At 38.3% G+C, this 21,803-nt stretch overlaps 2 protein-coding genes across 5 annotated transcripts in view; one reads left to right on the plus strand and one right to left on the minus strand.

Annotated features, from left to right (window-relative positions):
* Window positions 1-21,803, minus strand: part of LOC129435000 (beta-2-glycoprotein 1-like) — a 178,739-nt gene that overhangs the window by 144,074 nt on the left and 12,862 nt on the right. The window lies entirely within an intron of this gene.
* Window positions 5,692-18,103, plus strand: LOC141364216 (E3 SUMO-protein ligase ZBED1-like). The gene is made up of 2 exons (XM_073868319.1): window positions 5,692-10,607; window positions 10,814-18,103. Exons 1-2 carry the CDS (start codon window positions 9,135-9,137, stop codon window positions 11,201-11,203), a joined length of 1,863 nt encoding a protein of 620 aa, XP_073724420.1. The 5' UTR covers window positions 5,692-9,134; the 3' UTR covers window positions 11,204-18,103.

Genomic DNA, 21,803 nt, shown 5'->3' on the forward strand with positions numbered 1-21,803 from the left:
TATTTTTACACTTAACAAAACAAAGACCCACGAGGGGGTTCACGACATGAAACATGAAACACTTTACTTGGTATCTAGACTTGACACGAACACCAAACATGGGAACAGAACACAATGAACCTGCACAGAACAAAAGATACACTGACATTAAATACAGAAAACCAAACAAGATAACGAGCGGGAACAGGTGATGGGAATAAGTAATAATAACAATAAGCAGGAGGACGAGGGGGCGGGGACAAATGACAAGACACCGGAGGCACATGCCCAAACACAAAAACAAGGCATGAACCTCCACACAAGGCCAGGGACTGCCAGAACTCTGCCACCATGACAAAATACAAATATAACAAGACTTCAAGGCAGAGTCCTGACATTATGTAGTTATAGCCCTTCAAAATGTATGTCATGTTATAGCCCCAACTAGTGGTCAAGTGGCGGAATTTTTTGCACACAGATTGGGCCCATGTATATGTGTACAAAATTTGGTATTGGTAGCTCATTTTTGTCCAGATTTATAGGCAAATAAATGTGTGGCTCCGCCCTCAATTGTCATTTGCGTGTGTTTGCCAGTAACAATTCACCAAATGCTGCTTGTATGTTTAAATCATATAAACTAGCCCACATTTCTTTACAGCATTTACATTTGAAGATATATAACCACTTGGAATTGTGTTATAGCACCACCTAGTGGTCAAGTGGTGCAATGTTTGCATGTGACCCAGACTGAGCCCATACATTTGTGTACCAAGTTTGGTATTGATAGCTCAATCCTGTCCTGATTTATTGCCAAATAAATGTGTGGCTCTGCTCACAATGAACATTTGGGGTGCTTGCCAATACCAATGCACCAAAAAGCTACTTGTAAGTTTGAATCATATAAATTAACCCACTTACATTTACAACATTTGGATTTGAAGATATAACCATTTGGAATTGTGTTATAGCACCACCTAGTGGTCAAGCAGTGCAACGTTTTTATCTGACCCAGATTGGGCCCACACATATGTTTACCAAGTTTAGTATTGATAGCTCATTCCTGTCCTGATTTATAGCCAAATAAATGTTTGACTCCGCCCACATTGGTCATTTGGGCGTGCTTGCCAATAACAATTGATCAAATGCTGCTTGCAAGTTTGATCATATAAACTATTTGAATATGTAACCACTTGGAATTGCATTATAGCGCCACCTAGGGGTTAAGCTCTGCAATATGTTGCATATGAGCTCAGCCTGGGCCCATACAGAAGTGTAGAACGTTTTGTGTTAATATCTCATTCCTTTGATAAATTATAGCCATTTAAGTATAAGTGGCCATGCCCCTTTTAACTTTGGGCATGGTGTTGCGTCGTCAAGACTAAAGTTCAAATTTTTTTTGATAATAATTATTATTCAGTGTCTAAAGAAAATTTCAGCAGTAGATTGGTTGCAATCGGTCAAAAAGCCTAGGACTAGTTTGCGAAAGTAGATATCAGCCATGTTGCTAAATATATAACAAATGATTTGACTGAGACAAGTGGTTCATGAGGCAAGTTATTCAAAATTAGGAGATCTATGCATTGATATGAAAAGTGTGTTTATATCTAAAATACTGCGTAATACACAATCACATAAATACTGAAAAAATGTGATAGCGCCCCCCTGTGGCCGATTGTTTTCATTCTTTGTACAGACATTCAGGGCCAAGAGTAAAGCATGCCCGCAGAGTTTCGTTCCGATAGGCCTCCGTTAACCTTGTCAAATAGCTGCTTTTATTTGATTGGTCGATGGCTACCATGTTTTTTGGTAGACACAAATGACCTTTTAGTCGTTCAAAGTACCTTGGACAAAGACCACACGTGCCAAATCTCAAGTCAATCGGTCCAAAATTTATGTGTGAGGATTTGCAGGACAGATGAACCCAAATGCAGACGATGTCGGGGAAAACAGAAAACACTTTTATTTTTACACTTAACAAAACAAAGACCCACGAGGGGGTTCACGACATGAAACATGAAACACTTTACTTGGTATCTAGACTTGACACGAACACCAAACATGGGAACAGAACACAATGAACCTGCACAGAACAAAAGATACACTGACATTAAATACAATTCAATTCAATTCAATTCAATTTTATTTATATAGCGCTTTTCACAAGTGTTAATTGTTGCAAAGCAGCTTTACATGAGAAGATGTAGAGGAGAACACAGAAAATCAATAGATAATATAAGAAGTAGAGAAAGCGGTTAAACCGTACAAGCGAGCATATTAATAAAGTAACGTATACTGTAAAGTGCTAAATTAAGCCAAAGTTGGCTGACTCTCCCTGGGATTAAAAACCCTCTAGGAAAAAAAACCCAATGGGAAAAAGTCCTAGAAGGACAAAAACCCTTGGGAGGAATATATATTTATATATATATATATATATATATATATATATATAGAAACGGTAGGGATAGGAGGCGGGTAAGCGAATTAAACTGGTTTAGCCGGTGGTCGTTGGTCGGGCATCGGCTGGTCATCACGTTGAAGGACAGCCAGTGGATCAGTGATGCAATGATCTTTACAGCAACCGGAACTGGGTCTGTTTGTCTCATGGTCCTCGTGGTTGAGGACGAGACAGGGAGAGAAAAACAGAATTCTATTAGCGTAGGGGCCGTTCGCATGCAATGCAAGTGTCAAACATTATAGTGGTTCAAGTCGGCTCGGTTCCAGACAGGCTAACTATTGCGGCATAAGTATATTACCCATATGAGGTATGTGAGTGCTTTGTTCTGGACAAACTAACTACTGCGGGAAATGTACATTTACTGGACATTTTATGTGAATGCTTTGTTAAAGAAGAATGTCTTAAGTTTAGATTTAAATTGATCGACTGTGTCTGATACTCGAACATTGTTTGGTAAATCATTCCAGAGCTTAGGGGCTAAGTAGGAAAAGGATCTACCACCTTTAGACACTTTTGATATTCTAGGGATAATTAAGTGACCAGAATTTTGTGAGCGCAGTTTACGTGATGGATTGTATTCTGATAGTAGTTCTTTAATATACGAAGGCGCTAGGTCATTTAAGGCTTTGTAGGTGATTAGTAATATTTTAAATTGTATACGATATTTAACTGGTAGCCAGTGTAAAGATGCCAGAATTGGACTGATGTGGTCATACTTTTTAGATCGAGTAAGCACTCTTGCGGCGGCGTTTTGAACCAGCTGTAGCTTGTTTACCTGATTTGCATGGCATCCCCCGAGTAACGAGTTACAATAGTCTATTCTAGAGGTCATAAAAGCATGTATAAGCTTTTCTGCGTCTGATGCAGACAGCATATGGCGTATTTTTGAGATATTTCTAAGATGGAAGAATGCTGTGCGGCAGATGTTGGCGATATGACTATCAAAAGATAGATTGCTGTCGAACATTACGCCTAAATTCTTAACCGTGGAAGATGGCACCACCGTGCAGCCATCTATGGGCAACTTGTAATCTGACATATTATGTTTGTAGCGATTCGGTTCAATAATAAGTATCTCTGTTTTATTGGAGTTTAGCATAAGAAAGTTTTGTGCCATCCAGTCCCTAATATCACTAATGCAGTCTGTTAGCTTAGAAAACTGGTGGGTTTCGCTAGGATGCGACGAGATGTAAAGCTGGGTATCATCCGCATAGCAGTGAAAACTTATGTTATGTTTCCTGATAATGTCTCCTAGAGGTAACATATATAACGAGAATAGGATAGGGCCTAAAACTGATCCCTGAGGTATGCCGTATTTAACGGGGGAGTGATATGACTCTTCCTCATTTACATAAACAAAGTGATATCGATTGGTTAGATACGATCTGAACCAGGCTAACGCCTGACCACTGATGCCAACATAGTTTTCTAGTCTATTGAGTAAGATTGTGTGATCTATTGTGTCAAAGGCTGCACTAAGGTCTAGTAATATAAGGGTTGAGATTTCACCACGATCGGATGTTAATAGGAGGTCATTTGTAACTCTAAGCAGCGCTGTCTCTGTGCTATGGTGGGGCCTGAATCCTGATTGGAACTTTTCATATGTATTATTATTTTCTACGAATGTGCGTAGCTGGCTTGCCACTACTTTTTCTAATATTTTAGAAAGAAAAGGTAGATTTGAGATTGGTCTAAAGTTATTAAGATCTCCCTGGTCAAGGTTTTGCTTTTTAATGAGCGGTCTAATAACTGCTAGTTTGAAAGCTGTTGGAACGTATCCTAATTCTAGAGATGAGTTAAAGATATTAAGTACAGTGTCTGCCACTACATGAAATACCTCTTTTAGTAATTTTGTGGGAACGGGGTCTAGTATACAGGACGATGATTTGGATGACGTTACTAGTTTAGAGAGCTCTTCTATTGTAGTAGGATTAAATGACTCAAGATGTTCGTTTGGTAATCTAGTGGAAAATGTACTATTGGGTAGAGTGATGGCTGCTTGCATAGTTTCTATGTTTTCCCTAATAAACATAATTTTGTTAGTAAAGAAGTTCATGAAGTCGTCACTATTGTGTTGGAGTTTACTATTGGTTTCTGTTTGTTCTTTGTTTCTAGTCAGTTTCGCAACTGTGCTAAATAGAAAACGAGGGTTGTTATGATTTTCTTTAATAAGCGTACTGAGATAGGTAGATCTGGCAGTTTTAATAGCCTGTCTGTAGTGTTGAACACTCTCTTTCCATGCTGAACGCCATACCTCTAACTTTGTGCTTCGGTAGTTTCTTTCCATTTTTCTAGCTACTTTTTTAAGGGCTGCAGTATGATGGTCATACCATGGAGCTGGCGGTTTTTCTTTGATTCTCTTTTTTCGAATGGGAGCAACGGCATCCAACGTGCTAGAGCAGACGTTGTTCAGGTTTTCTATTATAATATCTAGATCTTCACGATTATCTGCTACATGTTTCATTTGGGACAGGTCTGGAAGAGTGCTAATAAAGCTATCTTTAGTGGTGGAAATTATTGTTCTGGCTAATCTGTAGCATGTTGTAGACTGAGCGGTCCTATCTAGAAGTATTGTGCATGACACAAGGCAATGGTCTGAAACGGCATCGCTCTGGGGTGATATTTCGATGTCATTAATATTGAGTCCGAGTGACAGAATTAAGTCTAGTGTGTGATTACGAGTATGCGTGGGCCCTGACACATTTTGTTTAATGCCGAGAGAATTTAGAACATCCATAAACGCACGTCCTAATGCATCTTTTGGATTATCCACATGGATATTAAAATCACCAACGATAAGAGCTTTATCTACAGTGACTGTAAGCTCAGATAGGAAGTCTGCTATTTCTTTAAGAAAATCTGTGTGGTGGCCTGGAGGCCTATATATGGTAGCTAAAATGAACGAAAGTCGTTTGTTGTTGCGATCAGTTATTTCCATATTTAACAGTATTATTTCAAACGAATTAAATTTTAGGTTGGATTTATGGTTTACTTTGAATATTTTATTGTATATTGTAGCTACACCACCGCCTCTCCCTATTAGACGAGGAACATGTTTATAATAATAGTCTTGTGGGGTGGATTCGTTTAAACTGGTGTAATCGTCTGCTTTAAGCCAGGTTTCTGTTAAACAGAGTGCATCTAAGTTTTGGTCAGTAATTATTTCATTGATAATTGGTTCTTTGTTGGTAAGTGATCTAATGTTAAGAAGGCCGAATTTTAACATTTGAGTTTCATCTGTTAATGTATTCTGTTCTAGTTTTATGTTAATAAGATTTGTGCGAGACGAGGTAAACGGTGCTCTGTATTTATTTGTTCGAGGAACAGACACAGTCGAGATGTGTTGGTACTCTGTTAAAAAAGGCTCTATGTGCTGGGATATATGTGATCTTGACATGTCAAGGCAGCTAACAGACTGATGGGTAAGCCGATCTGTCTGTTTCCTGACCTGGGCCCTGGATAGTCAGACAATATCAAAAGTAAGACTATTGGTCAGATTTCTAGAGAGAAAACCAAACAAGATAACGAGCGGGAACAGGTGATGGGAATAAGTAATAATAACAATAAGCAGGAGGACGAGGGGGCGGGGACAAATGACAAGACACCGGAGGCACATGCCCAAACACAAAAACAAGGCATGAACCTCCACACAAGGCCAGGGACTGCCAGAACTCTGCCACCATGACAAAATACAAATATAACAAGACTTTAAGGCAGAGTCCTGACATTATGTAGTTATAGCCCTTCAAAATGTATGTCATGTTATAGCCCCAACTAGTGGTCAAGTGGCGGAATTTTTTGCACACAGATTGGGCCCATGTATATGTGTACAAAATTTGGTGTCGATATCTCATTCCTATCCCCAGTTATAGCCAAATAAGTCCAAGTGGCTCCACTCACATCGTACGTTTGGGCGTGGCGTGATGACTGTGAGTCTAAAATTCAACTTTTATTTCATAACTTTTCACATTCACACTCCAAGGAATATTTTAGCACTGGATTGGTTCCAATCTGGCGAAAACCCTAGGACTAGTTTGTTTTTAATTTTTTCAACAAAATCCAAAATTTAAAAATAAAATCGGAGATATACATTTTTTCCAATGATATAAGCAACTTGACAATTGGACAAAAATTGCGCGAGTTATGAGCACAAACGTGTTTGTTGTCGCTATAGCGACATTTAAATTTGTAAATAATTTGCGTCATTTACCTTGCCACAGCGTGGTCCGTGATACACTTATGCCATATGCTTTATTAGAGTTGGACAGTAAATTGCGCATTTTGCTACAGAACTGCAATGGACTCTGATATTTTAATGAGCCAACAAGGTTGGTGTTGTTTCAAAAGAGAATTACAATTTACAATGGAGCGAACGCAGAGCGAGGCGTTAATAAGGAGGGCGTGGGGAGGGAGCGAGGAGCGGAATATTGTACACCCAGAGCGGAGCTTGAGCGGAGTTATTATGAAACGCAAATTCTTTCCACTCCACTCCGCTCACATACTCTGGTGTGCACGATCAGTTTTAGGGAAGAAAAATAATAATGATAAAAATCCTTAGCACTTCGTGCTTGAACCCCTAAATAGATTTTTAATGTACTTAAATATTAAATATAATCCAAAAACTTAAAGTTATGAGATGTAGTGGAGTAAAAATTATGATAATATGCTTTGGAATGTATGTTTAAAAAAAATAAAAACACTGATACATACAAATTTAAAAATGTACTTTTAAGTAGAAATACTTAAGTAGTGTCCGCCTCTGCTGCTCGGTGAAATTTGATATTTGTAGGTGAGGATAATTTGTTATCCTCGCCTCGTGCATTTTATTCCTCCCTACCTCAATTTAAATCTAAACTTAAGACATTCTTCTTTAACAAAGCAGTCACACAAAATGTCCAGTAAATGTACTTTTCCCGCAGTAGTTAGTAGAACAAAGCACTCACATACCTCATATGGGTAATATACTATTGCTGCAATAGTTAGCCTGTCTGGAACCGAGCTGACTTAAACCACTATAATGTATGACACTTGCATTACATGCGAATGGCACCTATGCTAATAGAACTCTGTTTTGTCTCCCTGTCTCGTCCTCGACCCCGAGACAAACAGACCCAGTTCCTGTTGCTGTGAAGGTCATCGCACCACTGATCTACTGGCTGTCCTTCAACGTGATGACCAGCCGATGCCCGACCAACGACCAACGGCTAAACCAGTTTAATCCGCTTACACGCCTCATATCCCTACTGTATCTATATATATATAAATATATATTAATTCCTCCCAAGGGTTTTTGTCCTTCTAGGAGTTTTTCCCATTGGGTTTTTTCCTAGGGGTTTTTTTCGTCCCAGGGAGAGTCAGCCAACTTTGGCTTAACTTATAGCACTTTACTGTATACGTTACATTATTAATATGCTCGCTTGTATGGTTTAACCTTAGCCGCTATCTTTACTTCTTATATTATCTATTGATTTTCTGTGTTCTCCTCTACATCTTCTGATGTAAAGCTGCTTTGCAACAATTAACACTTGTGAAAAGCGCTATATAAATAAAGTTGAATTGAATTGAATTGTAAACTGAGTAGCTAGAGGTGCACGAGAGATACTTTCTGCAGCCTCTGAGTCAGTGTGAGAGCCAGCCAGACTCAATTTGATGGACAATGACAACGGAGATTATCCGTATAGTAAAAGTTTACATAATGAAATGGCGCTCACATTAACATTAACACATGCAACGAGTGGAAACGATAAGTGCAATCGTTAAGCAGGCTTGCTAAAGGTTCAAAGGAATCGATTCACTGGGCACCGGTTCTTAAGAAGAACCTCGATTCCCATCCCTAACTTTATTTTATGTTATAAAATTTGGGGGCCCCAGTTTGAGAACCACTGCTGTAACTATAATAATACAATCTGAAAAAAAATATATGTTTACTGAATTACTCATGTTACCTATCATCACTGAAAGGGTAAAATATGGTAAATATGTAGGATTCAATTCTTATGTTATATATTGATTTTTTTTGCATTTTTATTCTGTTTTCTATCTTATTGATTTAACCATAAACAACCTAAGGAATACACCTCTTAATCTCTAACTATCTTACCTCAAAAAATATATATTCCATGTTTTCAACCTCTGTTAGATATATCCCTCCTTACTGATGTTTATAAGTGTGTGGAAGACTGACTTAATATTGAGAAAATTGTGGTAACCCTTTAGTAATTATTCAAGTATTACCACGCTGTTCTTAATGAATTACTTAAAATCTTAACCATTATTTTATAGTTAAAAACACGGTAACTTATTAGTAATTACTCAGGACTTAAGACATAAATCTTAAGAAATTACTTAAAATGTTGACCATTATTTTAAAATGAAAAACGCGGTAACTTATTATTTACTACTCAGGACTTAAGACATAAATCTTAAGAAATTACTTAAAATCTTGACCTTTATTTTAAAGTGAAAAACACGGTAACTTATTATTAATTACTAAGGACTTAAGACATAAATCTTAAGAAATTAATTAAAATTTTGACCATTATTTTAAAGTGAAAAACATGGTAATGTACTATTGGTGCAACAGATCATCATTGATGCGTGATCCGTTCGGATCACTGTCTTCGGTTCGGCACACACGTGATCCGCGGATTGATTTATGTAAAAAAGTTGTGCGCATTTTCAGTCCACACACAGCGTGATCATGGCGAGCGGAGGAACGGAGGAGCTTGAACGCCCCGCATCATTTAAATCCCCTGTCTGGGAGCATTTTGGCTTCCCTGTCAAATATAATGATGAAGGAAAGAGGTTAGTGGATAAAACCGTGACGGCGTGTAGGCACTGTGGCACAAGAAAGCCATATGACAGCGGTAACACATCAAGCATGGCGACGCATTTGAAGCGACATCATCCCGGTGTTTTACTGACAGGAGTGAAAACGAAGGCTGCTCAACAACCGCTTATCACCGCGGCATTTAAGCAGCCCCTTGATGTACAATCAGACCGGGCTAAAGCCATCACAAACGGTATCGGTGTGTTTATAGGTGCAGGCATGAGGCCATATTCGGTTGTGCAAAACGAGGGCTTTAAACACATGCTGAAAGTGCTTGAGCCACGTTACAACATCCCGTCGCGCACCCACTTCAGGGAAAAGGTCGTGCCAGATCTTTATAAGCAGGAGAAGAAAAAAGTTGTGGATGAACTAGCGCAAGCATCCTCTATTTCGCTTACAACAGACGGGTGGACGTCCAGAGGAACGCAGAGCTATGTGACGATAACCGCTCACTTCATCACAGCAGACTGGGAGATGAGAAGTCCGGTGCTGCAGACACGCCCCCTATACGAAAGTCACACAGGCACTAATCTTGCGCAGGTACTAACACAAGCAGTGGAGGAAAGGAAGATAAAGAGGCCCACTACTAATATCCCAGTCACAACTGATAATGCCAAAAATCAAATAAATGCAGTGAATGAGGCAGGACTGGGCCCACAGATAGGGTGCTTTGCACATGTAGTAAATTTGGCATCACAAAAGGGAATCTCAGTCAATAGGATGGACCGCCTCCTTGGGAGGATCAGGAAGGTGGTTTCCTACTTTCACCGAAGCACAACAGCTGCTCATGTGCTTAAGACAAAGCAAGAAATGCTAAAGTTGCCTACTCATAAGCTCATGCATGACGTTCCAACAAGGTGGAACTCCACTTATGATATGTTGGAGCGTTATCTGGAGCAGCAGGCAGCTATATACTCTGCATTGACCGACAAGACCCTAAAGAAAAATATCAAAGACATCATCACCCTATCAGATGATGATGTGAGAGTGGCAGAGGAGGTTCTCCAGGTGCTTAAACCCCTCAAAACTGTTACATCTCTGCTGAGCACTGAAACTTCACCATCTGTGTCAATGATCCTGCCTCTGAAAACAAGGATTCTACAATCCATGGCTCCAAGTGTGGACGACAGCACGATCACTCGAGATGTCAAGACTGCCATTAGAGAGGACCTGGAGCCCAGATACACTTCACCCCCTACTCTACAGCACTACCTTCACAGATCTACTGCCCTGGATCCGAGGTTCAAGTCCCTGTCTCACATGGACCCTGCTCTACGCCAGAGGACATACAGTGACCTCACCACTGAGATTGTGAGCAGTCTGGGCACTGAAGACTGTGATGAGGTAAAGAAATATTATTTTTATTTAAAAATGATTAATTTAAATTAATTAAATAATTAATTAAATATTTAAATTTAAAATCTAAACACATTTTTTATTTTCAGTAATAATGGCTTTGTTTTATAAAATGTTATTGCCAGATTTTTCATGTCTATGACACATGAAAATTAATAATAGGTTTAATTAATTAACAATTTTTTTGTCTGCAGGGTCAAGCTACAGAACCAACAGGAGCAAACTTGGACACATCTCCTCCGAAAAAGAAGTCAGCGATGGAAGAGCTTTTTGGAGAGACCTTTGCCAGCAAAGACATGGACAGCAAAACTCCTGCTGACATCATCAAAGAGGAGGTGGCATCCTACCTGGCAGCAAGCTGCATTACAGTGGATGGTGATCCACTGACATGGTGGAAAAGCAATGAGTGTAAATACCCTCATATTGCGAAGATGGCAAGATGCTATCTTGCTGTGCCAGGCTCTTCAGTTCCTTCTGAAAGAGTGTTCTCAACAGCAGGGGACATAGTGACTGCAAAGAGGTCCACACTCTCCCCAGACAATGTAGACATCCTTGTCTTTTTGAAAAATAATTTGAAATTATAAGCTCAGGTATGCTTTGCTTTCTTTCTTTTATTTATCTTTGATTATGTGGACATAGGCTTTATTTCATTATCCATGTTTCAAGGAAGATGATGTGCCAGTTCTTATGTTGCACTTTAAGTTGTTTTTTATCAATGGTCATTGTTCATTGGTCCATGTTAAAAGGAAGAAGACATGCCTTTTATGTTGCACTTTAAGTTGTTTTTTATTAATGGTCAATGGTCATTGTTTATTGGTCCATGTTTAAAGGAAGGAGACATGCCTTTTATGTTGCACTTTAAGTTGTTTTTCATTAATTATATTAAAAAGAAGATATTATGCCTTGCGCACTTTAAGTTGATTTTATATATTTTTATTTAAAAGTGTTAATAAACAAAAAGACAAAACTTATGTTTATTTGTCTTGTCTGTATTTTTTATTTTTTGCTGATCCGAAAAATGATCCGATCCGTGACTCTGATCCGAGAAACAATCCGAACCGTGAGTTTTTTGATCCGTTGCACCCCTATAATGTACTAGTAATTAGCACAATGAATTATAAGAAACTGTATTCTGAGGTACAAATCATGGTTACCCCCTAGTAGAGACACAATCCTGTACTTTTATAATAACAACACTATTACAAATAAAATAAATGGTACTGTAAAGGCATACAGTAACGTTATGCAACCTGAAGCGAGTAACAACACAAACAGTAAAGTGGACCTTTGTCTGCATCCATGTAGAAACCTACGACTTATAATAATGTATATATTTTTATAAATTCTTTAAAAATACTTAATAGTTACACAGATTGCTAAATGTTAAATATTTAATTTATGAGTAGTCAGTGCCATATTTTACATAAGATTTTACTCAAAAAGGCTAATGTTACTTATTTAACACAAAATGGCAACTGTAAATCCATGTGCCTGGCTTTGGATGTTTCTTTGATGCAGCAAAATCTCTTCTCTGTTTCGTTTCTCTTCTCTGTAAGCTTTAGCAGTTTGTGAAAAGATAACTCCAATTTCTTGTTGAATCGATGTGTTCAGTTAATTACACAAAAGCTCTTTCCAATATTAGCTGGGCAGCGCGCACTTGCTGTCTGAGTGACTTCCGCATACTTTTGACATCATGCACATCCCCCCTCCTTAAAGTAACTATTTACCATAAAAGCAAGCATAATAATTAAATAATTAAGATGGGTTTAATTCTTACATTTCTATTCTTACGTTAATTCTACGTTCTGGATTTGATTTAATCATGAATAAATATAGATAACATAAAGGATCAAAATGTGATCATATTGCTCATACACGCGCACGCACGCACACAGGCACACACACACACATCATAATTAATTTACAGCAACTGTTCATATGTAGTCAACTAAATGTTACTTAACCCAAACATTAGTATGCTATTAACTACTGATTAGTTAATTGCTCTTCTTTATTAGTTACCAGTAGTGATAACAGTGTTAATGCAGCACTAACATTTGTTCTGCATTACTTCCTTTGTAACTACCTATTAAGTATGGAACATTATTTTAAAGTGTTACCTTCACCAGCTTCCCCAGCTTTGCCAGGCTGGGAGAACCACCTTAAACCAGCTACTGCCACCTTAAACCAGCTACCAGTTTATGCTGGTCTTAGCTGAATTTTTCAGTTGGGTACTTTTTGTTAATCTGATTTATATTTTATATTTAGTATTTAATACCAGTGCCCTGGTCCAACCACCATAACAGATAAGGGAAGCATTGTTGACGATTTCATTCACAACTCTACCACTACTGTTATGTAGCTCATTCAGAGACTACTCATGTTTTTAAACTAGCCAGCAACCTTACACTGTGTGCCATGTGCCCTATCACAAATCATTACTCCCGCTCGCGTTCAAATGATAGCTGAGAGACAGGTGGAAAGTGGACAAAAGAGACGGATTTAAATACCAGGTCTAAACGTGATGTGTCTCTCTCGTCCACTTGTGATCCGATCGACGAAAACACATCTTAATACCAAGTGTAAACAGCCCCAATGTGTACATGTCTTGATTGTTCCTGCGTTTTGCCTTAGTTAATACCAATCACATTTGTAACGTTTGTAATAGGCTAAAAATAGGCTATAGACCTTTATCACAGTGCACGTGTCGCCACTTCCGATAGAAAATAGTGGTGTAAACCGGCTTCCGGTTTGTTGGAGCAATGGAGGCGCGAAGGTTTTCAATCTTACTGCGGAATCTTCCCCAGATAAATAACGTTTACACGATTGTGGAAAATCTTTCACAAACGAAAGTGTCCAAACTTGAGAAAGGATATAAATTCTTCTGTAGCACTTTATTTTACAGTACGTGTACTTACCTTGTACATATATGGTAAATAAGTTGTACTTACCGACAAATTTGTGGTACTTACTGTTAGGTATCTACATGGTAATTAACTGGTTTCATTACTGTACTTACCAGTGGTACATACTTGGTAGTTATTATGTAACTTTAGAGAAGTACTGGGTAATAACAGATACATACTTATAGTGTAGATATACTGTAACTAACAAGAAACACTACTGTACTTACAAATAAATTTGCAATTTAAATATTTAGTATTTACAGGCAAGTTAGGGATGATGACAGGTATTGTACATATATGATAACTAATATCAAACACTTCTGTACTTACAAATTGTATATACACACAATAAGTGTGTACTAGTGAATGTACCCAGTAGTTAATGCGTATAATAGTCAATGTTTGAGTTTGCCTCACAGTAACATGTATATGATGCTATATCTTAGGTGTTAGGTCCTATGTAATAACTGTGTAAAAAGCAACATTTTATTTTACAGTCCTGTTTCCATGCAGTTACCATGGACGTACTATTGAATGTACCCAGTAGTTAATGCGTATGATAGTCAATGGTTGGGTTTGCCGGACAGTGACATGTATATGATGCTATATCTTAGGTGGTAGATCCTATGTAATAACTGTGTAAAAGCATCACTTTATTTTACAGTCCTGTTTCCATGCAGTAACCATGGACGTACTAGTGAATGTACCTAGTAGTTAATGCATACGGTTATTAAATGCTTGGTTTAAAGGACAAAGATACTGAGTCTGAGTACCAAAATGGCACATCAGTAATGTTTGTTCTTAGTTATCATATACGTATGGTATAAGTATAACTAACAATTCAATTTTATTTATATAGCGCTTTTCACAATAGTTAATTGTTTCAAAGAAGCTTTACATTAATAGAAGCAGTAAAAGCACAGAAAAAGGACAGATAGCACAACATAATACACGATAGCACAAGCAGTCAAATTTGCTGCGGCTATGACTCGACATTATAAGCGAGCGTATTACTAATGTAACGTCTAAAAGAGGAAGCTAAGTTAAGCCCAAGAAGGCTGCCTTCCCGGGGTAAAAAACCCCCTAGGAGAAAAAAAAACCCCGGGCTGTTTAGCCGAGGAAATAAAAAAAGTCCTAGGAGGGAAAAACCCTTGGGAGATATATATGTATATACAAACGGATAAGGAGATTAAGCGGGTTCTGCCGGTGATCGTTGGTCAGGCATCAGCTGGGCATCAGGTTGAAGGACAACCAGTAGATCAGAGGTGTGCCGACTTTCACATCTACCGGAACTAAGTCTGTTTGTCCCATTGTCCTCGGGGTCGAGGATGAGACAGGGAGAGAAAAACAAAATCATATTAGCATAGGGGCCGTTCACATGTAATGCAAGTGTCACACAGTGATGTGGTTTAATCAGCTTAGTTTCAGACAGATTAACTATTGTGGCATAATTATATTATCCACAGTTGAGGATTTTGCAAATTGGGGGCCCACTGCGACGGTATATATGGTAACTAAGGGTCACCTTCCGATCTTTAAGAGAAAATGAAACCTGTCGACCCGTTTGACTAAGGCCTGTAACCCCACTGTCGTCGTTAATGCAGGTTCAGTGGCAAACGGGTCTATATTGCATACTATTTACAAGACCACGAGAAAACGCCAACATTCCAACCTGACCATACGTGTCAACCCGTTTGACTAAGGCTGGAGGCCCCACTGTCGTCGACTGTGTGTGATTCTCGGACATCGGTTGGCAAATCATTCCAGAGCTTAGGGGCTAAGTAGGAAAAGGATCTTCCACTTTTAGACACTTTTGATAGTCTAGGGATAATCAAGAGACCAGAATTTTGCAACCGTAGTGTGCGTGATGGATTGTATTCTGATAGTAATTCTCTAAGATATGAGGGTGCTAGGCCATTTAAAGCTTTGTAGGTGATTAGTGATATTTTAAATTGTATGCGATATTTAACTGGTAGCCAGAATTGGGCTTATGTGGTCATACTTCTTAGATCGAGTAAGTACCCTTGCAGAAGCGTTTTGTACTAGCTGAAGCTTGTTTACTTGATTTGCATGGCATCCCCCGAGTAGCAAGTTACAATAGTCTATTCTAGAGGTCATAAAAGCATGGATAAGCTTCTCTGTGTCAGATGTAGACAGTATATGGCGTATTTTCGAGATATTTCTAAGATGGAAGAATGCTGTGCGGCAGACGTTGGCAATATGACTATCGAAGGATAAGCTGCTGTCGAACATCACACCTAAGTTCCTAACCGTGGAAGATGGCACCACAGTGCAGCCATCTATGTGCAACTTGTAATCTGACATATTATGTTTGTAGCGATTCGGTTCAATAATAAGTATCTCTGTCTTATTGGAGTTGAGCTTAAGAAAGTTATGTGCCATCCAGTCACTAACATCGCTAATGCAGTCTGTTAGCTTAGAAAATGTGTGTGTTTCGCTGGGATGTGAGGAGATGTAAAGCTGGGTATCATCCGCATAGCAGTGAAAACTTATGTTATGTTTCCTGATAATGTCTCCTAGGGGTAACGTATATAACGAGAACAGGATAGGACCTAAAACTGATCCCTGCGGTACACCGTATTTAACCAGGGAGTGATATGACTCTTCCTCGTTTACATAAACAAAGTGATAGCGATTGGTTAGATACGACCTAAACAATTACACTTGCCTGCAGGTACCACACACTTATCGTGTATATACAATTTGTAAGTACAGTAGTGTTTCCTGTTAGTTACAGTATACATACACCATATGTGCCTTTCATTAACTTACACTGGCCCACAGGTACCACACACTTATCATGTATATACAATTTGTAAGTACAGAAGTGTTTAAAATTAGTTATCATATATGTACACTATAAATACCTGTCATTTACACTAACTTTCCTGTAAATACAAAATACTTAAATTGTACATTTATTTGTAAGTACAGTAGTGTTTCTTGTTAGTTACAGTATATCTACACTATAAGTATGTATCTGTTATTACCCAGTACTTACCTAGTTACATAATAACTACCAAGTATGTACTACTGGTAAGTACAGTAATGATACCAATTAATTACCATGTAGATACCTAAAAGTAAGTACCACACATTCGTCGGTAAGAACAACTTATTTACCATATATGTACAAGGTAAGTACACGTACTGTAAAATAAAGTGCAACCAATTCTTCTTTGAAAACTTCTTTAATTATGAAGGTAAGTTTAATTTTAACGTTAATAGCTAACATGCTACCTAGCTGACTAACGTTAAACCATTATTGTCTTTGATTAAATCCGTAACACATAAAACTTACAAATACGCAAAACGATACAACTTTGCTGTGATATAGTGTTGTGATTAACGTTAGAATGCTGTTTGTGTACAATAGTATCTGATAGTATCTGAAAAGAGTTGGGTGATTATCAGGGCACGGTGTTACTGGACCATGAAGAAAAAATGAAGAGCCACAGTCTCTTCAGGTTACCTGGTTCAGGATGAATTATAGTTTATTATGTGTTTATTGTTGCTACGGTTGTAGCGTGTTATACTGCGGTTGCAGTTTGTTTAAAAAAGTGTTAGGGCTGTCAATAGATTAAAAAAATTAATCTAGATTAATCGCATGATTTCATGAGTTAACTGCGATTAATCGCAAATTAATCGCACATTTTTATCCATTCTAAATTTACCCTAATTTAACACTTTTCAGGTTTTTAATATTCTAATCATATATACATATATAGATGCTTTATGCAAATGTATGTTAACAACAGCCTGTTTACATTTTAACAGAATCACCAGCCATTGTTTTGTATATGAATTTTCCTTTCAGAAGATTTTTCTTTCTCCATTTTTGTTTGCTGCTGCATCATTTGTGACCTGTGCTGGCAAGTTGAGTCGGAATTAGCAAATTTTTAAAAAATAGTTCATATTTTGACATTCTCTATTAAAACATAGAACAATGCATGATTTGTTGAAATATAACAAAATATGACAGAACTACACGTGTTTGAAGTTGAAAGAGTCAAATTACCACAAACATTTCCACATCCATACATTATATTACCACATCAATACCTTAAAATCACTGGTAAAACTAATAGATTTAGCACACACAAAGCAAAAACATCATCAATGTATGTTCAACTTTTTTTCCTTTTGTTTGATTGACATTGAGACAGACTGCTTAAAATCTAAGTGATCTAATATAATGTTACACATCAGATAGTTTTACCCAAAAGTTAACCAAACATTTACTTAAAACATAACAGATTATAGAGCCTACCTGCGTGAATTCTTATCAAAACAGATATTTGTAAAACTGTAATTTTGTGTAGATGTCTATATATCCGGGTCGCGCACTCGCGCGTCTGTGTGCACGCGCATCAGATATCAGTCAGTCAGCGTGAGGGGATCGCTTTTGAGTCTTGTCGCTCTTAATAACTCTTTAACATTAATCAGGTACCGAACTTTATCTCTCTTAATGACTCTTTTAACATCAAGCAAGTCCTGCAGTCTATTTTCTAAGTCATGCATAAAAGCGAAACCAAAATGAATTGAGACGCATCTTTGTATTAGATTAAGCATTAGCCGGAGGACGGTAACGTTACACCTCTCAGACGTATAAATAAAGATCGTATCAGATGTCCAACGAGCATTTAGAGCATTGGATTTGGTAGACAATTTGCTTAATGTTCTTATTTCTATGAAAACCTTTTACTCATTTAGAGAGAGTCACATTTGTCTGCGTCTCTGTTCATTCAACTATGGGCTGGACCAAGGGTCAAACAGAAATTGCGCGTTGCGTTAATCTCCGTTAATAAAATTAGTGGCGTTAAAATGAATTTGCGTTAACGCGTTATTAACGCGTTAATTTTGACAGCCCTAAAAAAAATGTTATAATGCTGTTGCAGTCAAGTTATGTTCATGTTTCGTCTGTATTCTAATTTTCAACAGTACATAATAATGTTTTATTTATGTAGATTTCATTTAAAGTCGATGAGAATCATCCAATGAACAGTAATTTCCGCTGTTCCTGTCTGGCTGGGAAAGAGCTATGCAACCATTTGGTTGGCTTGCTTGTTTCAGAGTGCACACTACAGCATGATGAAACTACAGCAATGATGAAGACGGTACCACCCACTATACCTAGCACAAGCACTCTACAGACTTGGCACAGGCCCAGGACTCAGGTATAGTAAACGGCTATAAACTATTTTACGCATTAATTATTACAACGTCAGACCGTATTTTTGTCCTATGTGTTTATGCAGTGAAAAGCACAGAAAATCGACAGATAGCACAACATAATACACGATAGCACAAGCAGCTAAATTTGCTGCGGCTTTAAATCAACATTATAAGCGAACGTATTACTAATGTGACATATAGAAGTTAAGCCCAAGAGTAGAGCCCTGCAAGCCCGTCGGGGCCCGACAGGCTAAGCCCATTTGGGCCGGGCTCGGGCCGTTCTTTTTTTTTACAGACCGGGCTCGGGTCGGGCTTATTTTAACGTCTCTCCTCATTGTGTGTGTGTTTGCGTGTGTAGCAGAGACAGCGTGCATCTGAGGCTTACATTAATGGGTTTATCCTTTAAACGTTACTTTTGCTACGTTTACTCCTTTCATTTACACACCACCGTTTTCGACCCTCATAAACGGATTCGTTCGCAAAAGCTGCAGACCCTGTTTTAGTTTGAGAACTCAAGACGTTGCGCTGCAGTGTAAAGGAACGTAGATGGAGTCTTATGTAAACGAATAGCTCATGTTAATGTGACAGGCGCTGTCAGTGACAGCGCATCATTTTCAAAGTAAAAATTATTTTTATTCAGGTAAATGGAGGTTTGCAACGGAGGTTTTGCAATAGTAAACATCTATACCAACCAGCTATTATAAACGCTATATCAGATTGTTTTAACATGTATCCTTATAGAAAATGTCTGTTTTATATTTATGTTTGAGTATTGTTAGGTTTGAATATTGTTGTAATGTTGTTGTTGTTTTGTTTAAATTTATTTAGCTTATTACGAAAGATAGACTGTAATTTTAAACGCCATACGCGTTGTAAAGATTAATTTGAAGGGAGAATTGTAATGGGTGAGACATTATTTTCGAGTTTAATTTAAGTTTTTCTTGCTACTTTAAAATGAATTTCGTTTCATATTATTTGTCTCTTAATTTTAATCGATGTTTTGTTGATAAGTTTTGTGAATATAAATGAATAAACACAAAAAATCAATGTCATATTAATATTTAATGCTTGTTTAGCCGATTGCGCTTTTTGCTATAGCGGAGGACGTGCACGGATCTCGCACACTTTTAAAAATTAACGTCATACTAATTTTTATTTATTAATTGCACACTGAACAGCGACAGTTAAGGGAAGATAAGTTATTTAGTGTTTTTCTGAAGAATACAGTCAGTTCGTACAAAAATGTTCAAATGGACTATAAGATCATAAAGATGAACTGTGAACAATGAACTATTAACTCCCTACATTAAAGCAATAAGCATTTCTAATCTGTAGGCTAAAGCTATACTTCACCTCTTATTACGCATCCGAGAGAGAGAGCGTGCATCAAAGAGCGCGCGCGTCAGAGAGAGCTTAAAAGTGATTGATATTGGTCTCGGGTCAGGTCGGGTTCGGGCTGAAAAAATTGCAGGCCTTGTCGGGCTAGGGTCGGGTAGGGCTTTGAACACTTCGGGCCAGGGCCAGGTTAGGGCTGGAATTTTTGGCCCGTGCAGGGCTCTAGTACAGACGCCATTGAAAGTCTCATACTAAACACAATTGAATTGGTACAACAGTCACTACATTTTCAATAAATAAATAAATAAGAACACTGATCAATGAAGACTTACCTGCCTTTGCAGTCGCAGTGAGCAGTGATTATTTCGCCGTTCTCTTTGCCGATTACCCACGGGAGATGCGAATCACGCTGTGACTCTGCTTGGCCACGATCACTGCTTTCTTTTTGGCAGAAAAGATTGGCCAAACTTTTCGAGAAACAAAAAGTTGAGTGAAGGGTCCAGGGGTTTCTATTAAATAAGAATAAATGTCTCCCCAGCAGATTGGTGGCCAAGACATTGGCGAGTCAGACTAAAGTTTTTTGTCATCCCAGATCTCATATGGGCTTTGAATAACTTCAATTTTGTCACCAATACAAATTTTGAGCTTCTCTCCAAACCTCCTCCGGTCTTCTAAGGTTAAAGAGCTTATATATTGTGGATTTCGCCCGTTAACTCTCTTGAAAGTGCTCGTCGCGTCTTTACAGCCCTCCGTACTGTTTGTTTAGTTGCCACACAACCATTCGCGCATGCATACAAAGATCTTCCGATAAGCTGAAGCTTTCTGTTTGGACTTGGTCCTGGAACCGTCTCTAGACCATGTCTCTGTGCCTTAGTCCAGTATGCAAGGTTCAGTGCTGATGGTTCTATTGATGCCCAGAAAATCCTGAAAACTTTCTCTGAAGGAAAGCGTGTGTAAAATCGGAAGTCATCATCCGAGAGACAAAATCTATTTATTTGAATGCGGGAGACAGACAAAGCTCGCACTTCAGCCTCCAACTCTCTAATTCTTTCTGCTGCAGCATCCAAAAAACCTGGACACCGAGGTGTTAAGTAGTCATGGTCTGTGGGTGGGACGGATCCTTAATAGACTAGGCTATTCATCACTGATCTCTGATTCACTGCAATGTTGGCGCTTTACCTTATCTAGTACATTGGGTCGTTTTTGACAAACACTCCCCCAGTTATTCCATTAAAATCTTGACGGTATAACTCCACGTTTCAGACGTTTACGTGCGGCAGTTGAAGAGTAGTCAGATTCTGTGAAGTGTTGCCCGCATACGTACATACTCCCTTTTAAAACTGCAAAACGTTTGCCTTCATCTCGCCAAATAGCATGAATCCACCCTTTCTTTGCTTCTTTATCATTTGGAAAAGAATGGAAACTGAGATACAGCTGTTTAGTAGAACCATTAGTACACTTAGGAACGCAACAACAATTCCTCGCTGTGCTCGCCGCCATTGCTTTAGACTAGGCCAGAAGTTGGTTTACGCTATTATTTTCTATCGGAAGTGACGACACGCGGAAGTGTGATAAAGGCCTATTGTTAACCATGGTTGAATAACAACAACCCAATATTGGGTCATTTTTAACTCAGCGTTGGTCCAATTTTTACCCAACATTGGACAAAAATAAATATGCGGCGTCTTTAAACATTTATAAAGTCTGGCTTTGTTTTGCAACTTCTCAGGGTAGCATGCCCGACCAA

The sequence above is a fragment of the Misgurnus anguillicaudatus genome, chromosome 6, assembly GCF_027580225.2.
Source record: "Misgurnus anguillicaudatus chromosome 6, ASM2758022v2, whole genome shotgun sequence".
NCBI classification, from domain to species: domain Eukaryota; kingdom Metazoa; phylum Chordata; class Actinopteri; order Cypriniformes; family Cobitidae; genus Misgurnus; species Misgurnus anguillicaudatus.

Bases quoted from the DNA above. Each gene is read 5' to 3' on its own strand.
- LOC141364216 (XM_073868319.1), top strand. From the start codon at position 9,135: ATGGCGAGCGGAGGAACGGAGGAGCTTGAACGCCCCGCATCATTTAAA. The intron at 10,608-10,813 runs GTAAAGAAATAT...TTTTGTCTGCAG, and splicing joins GCACTGAAGACTGTGATGAG to GGTCAAGCTACAGAACCAAC.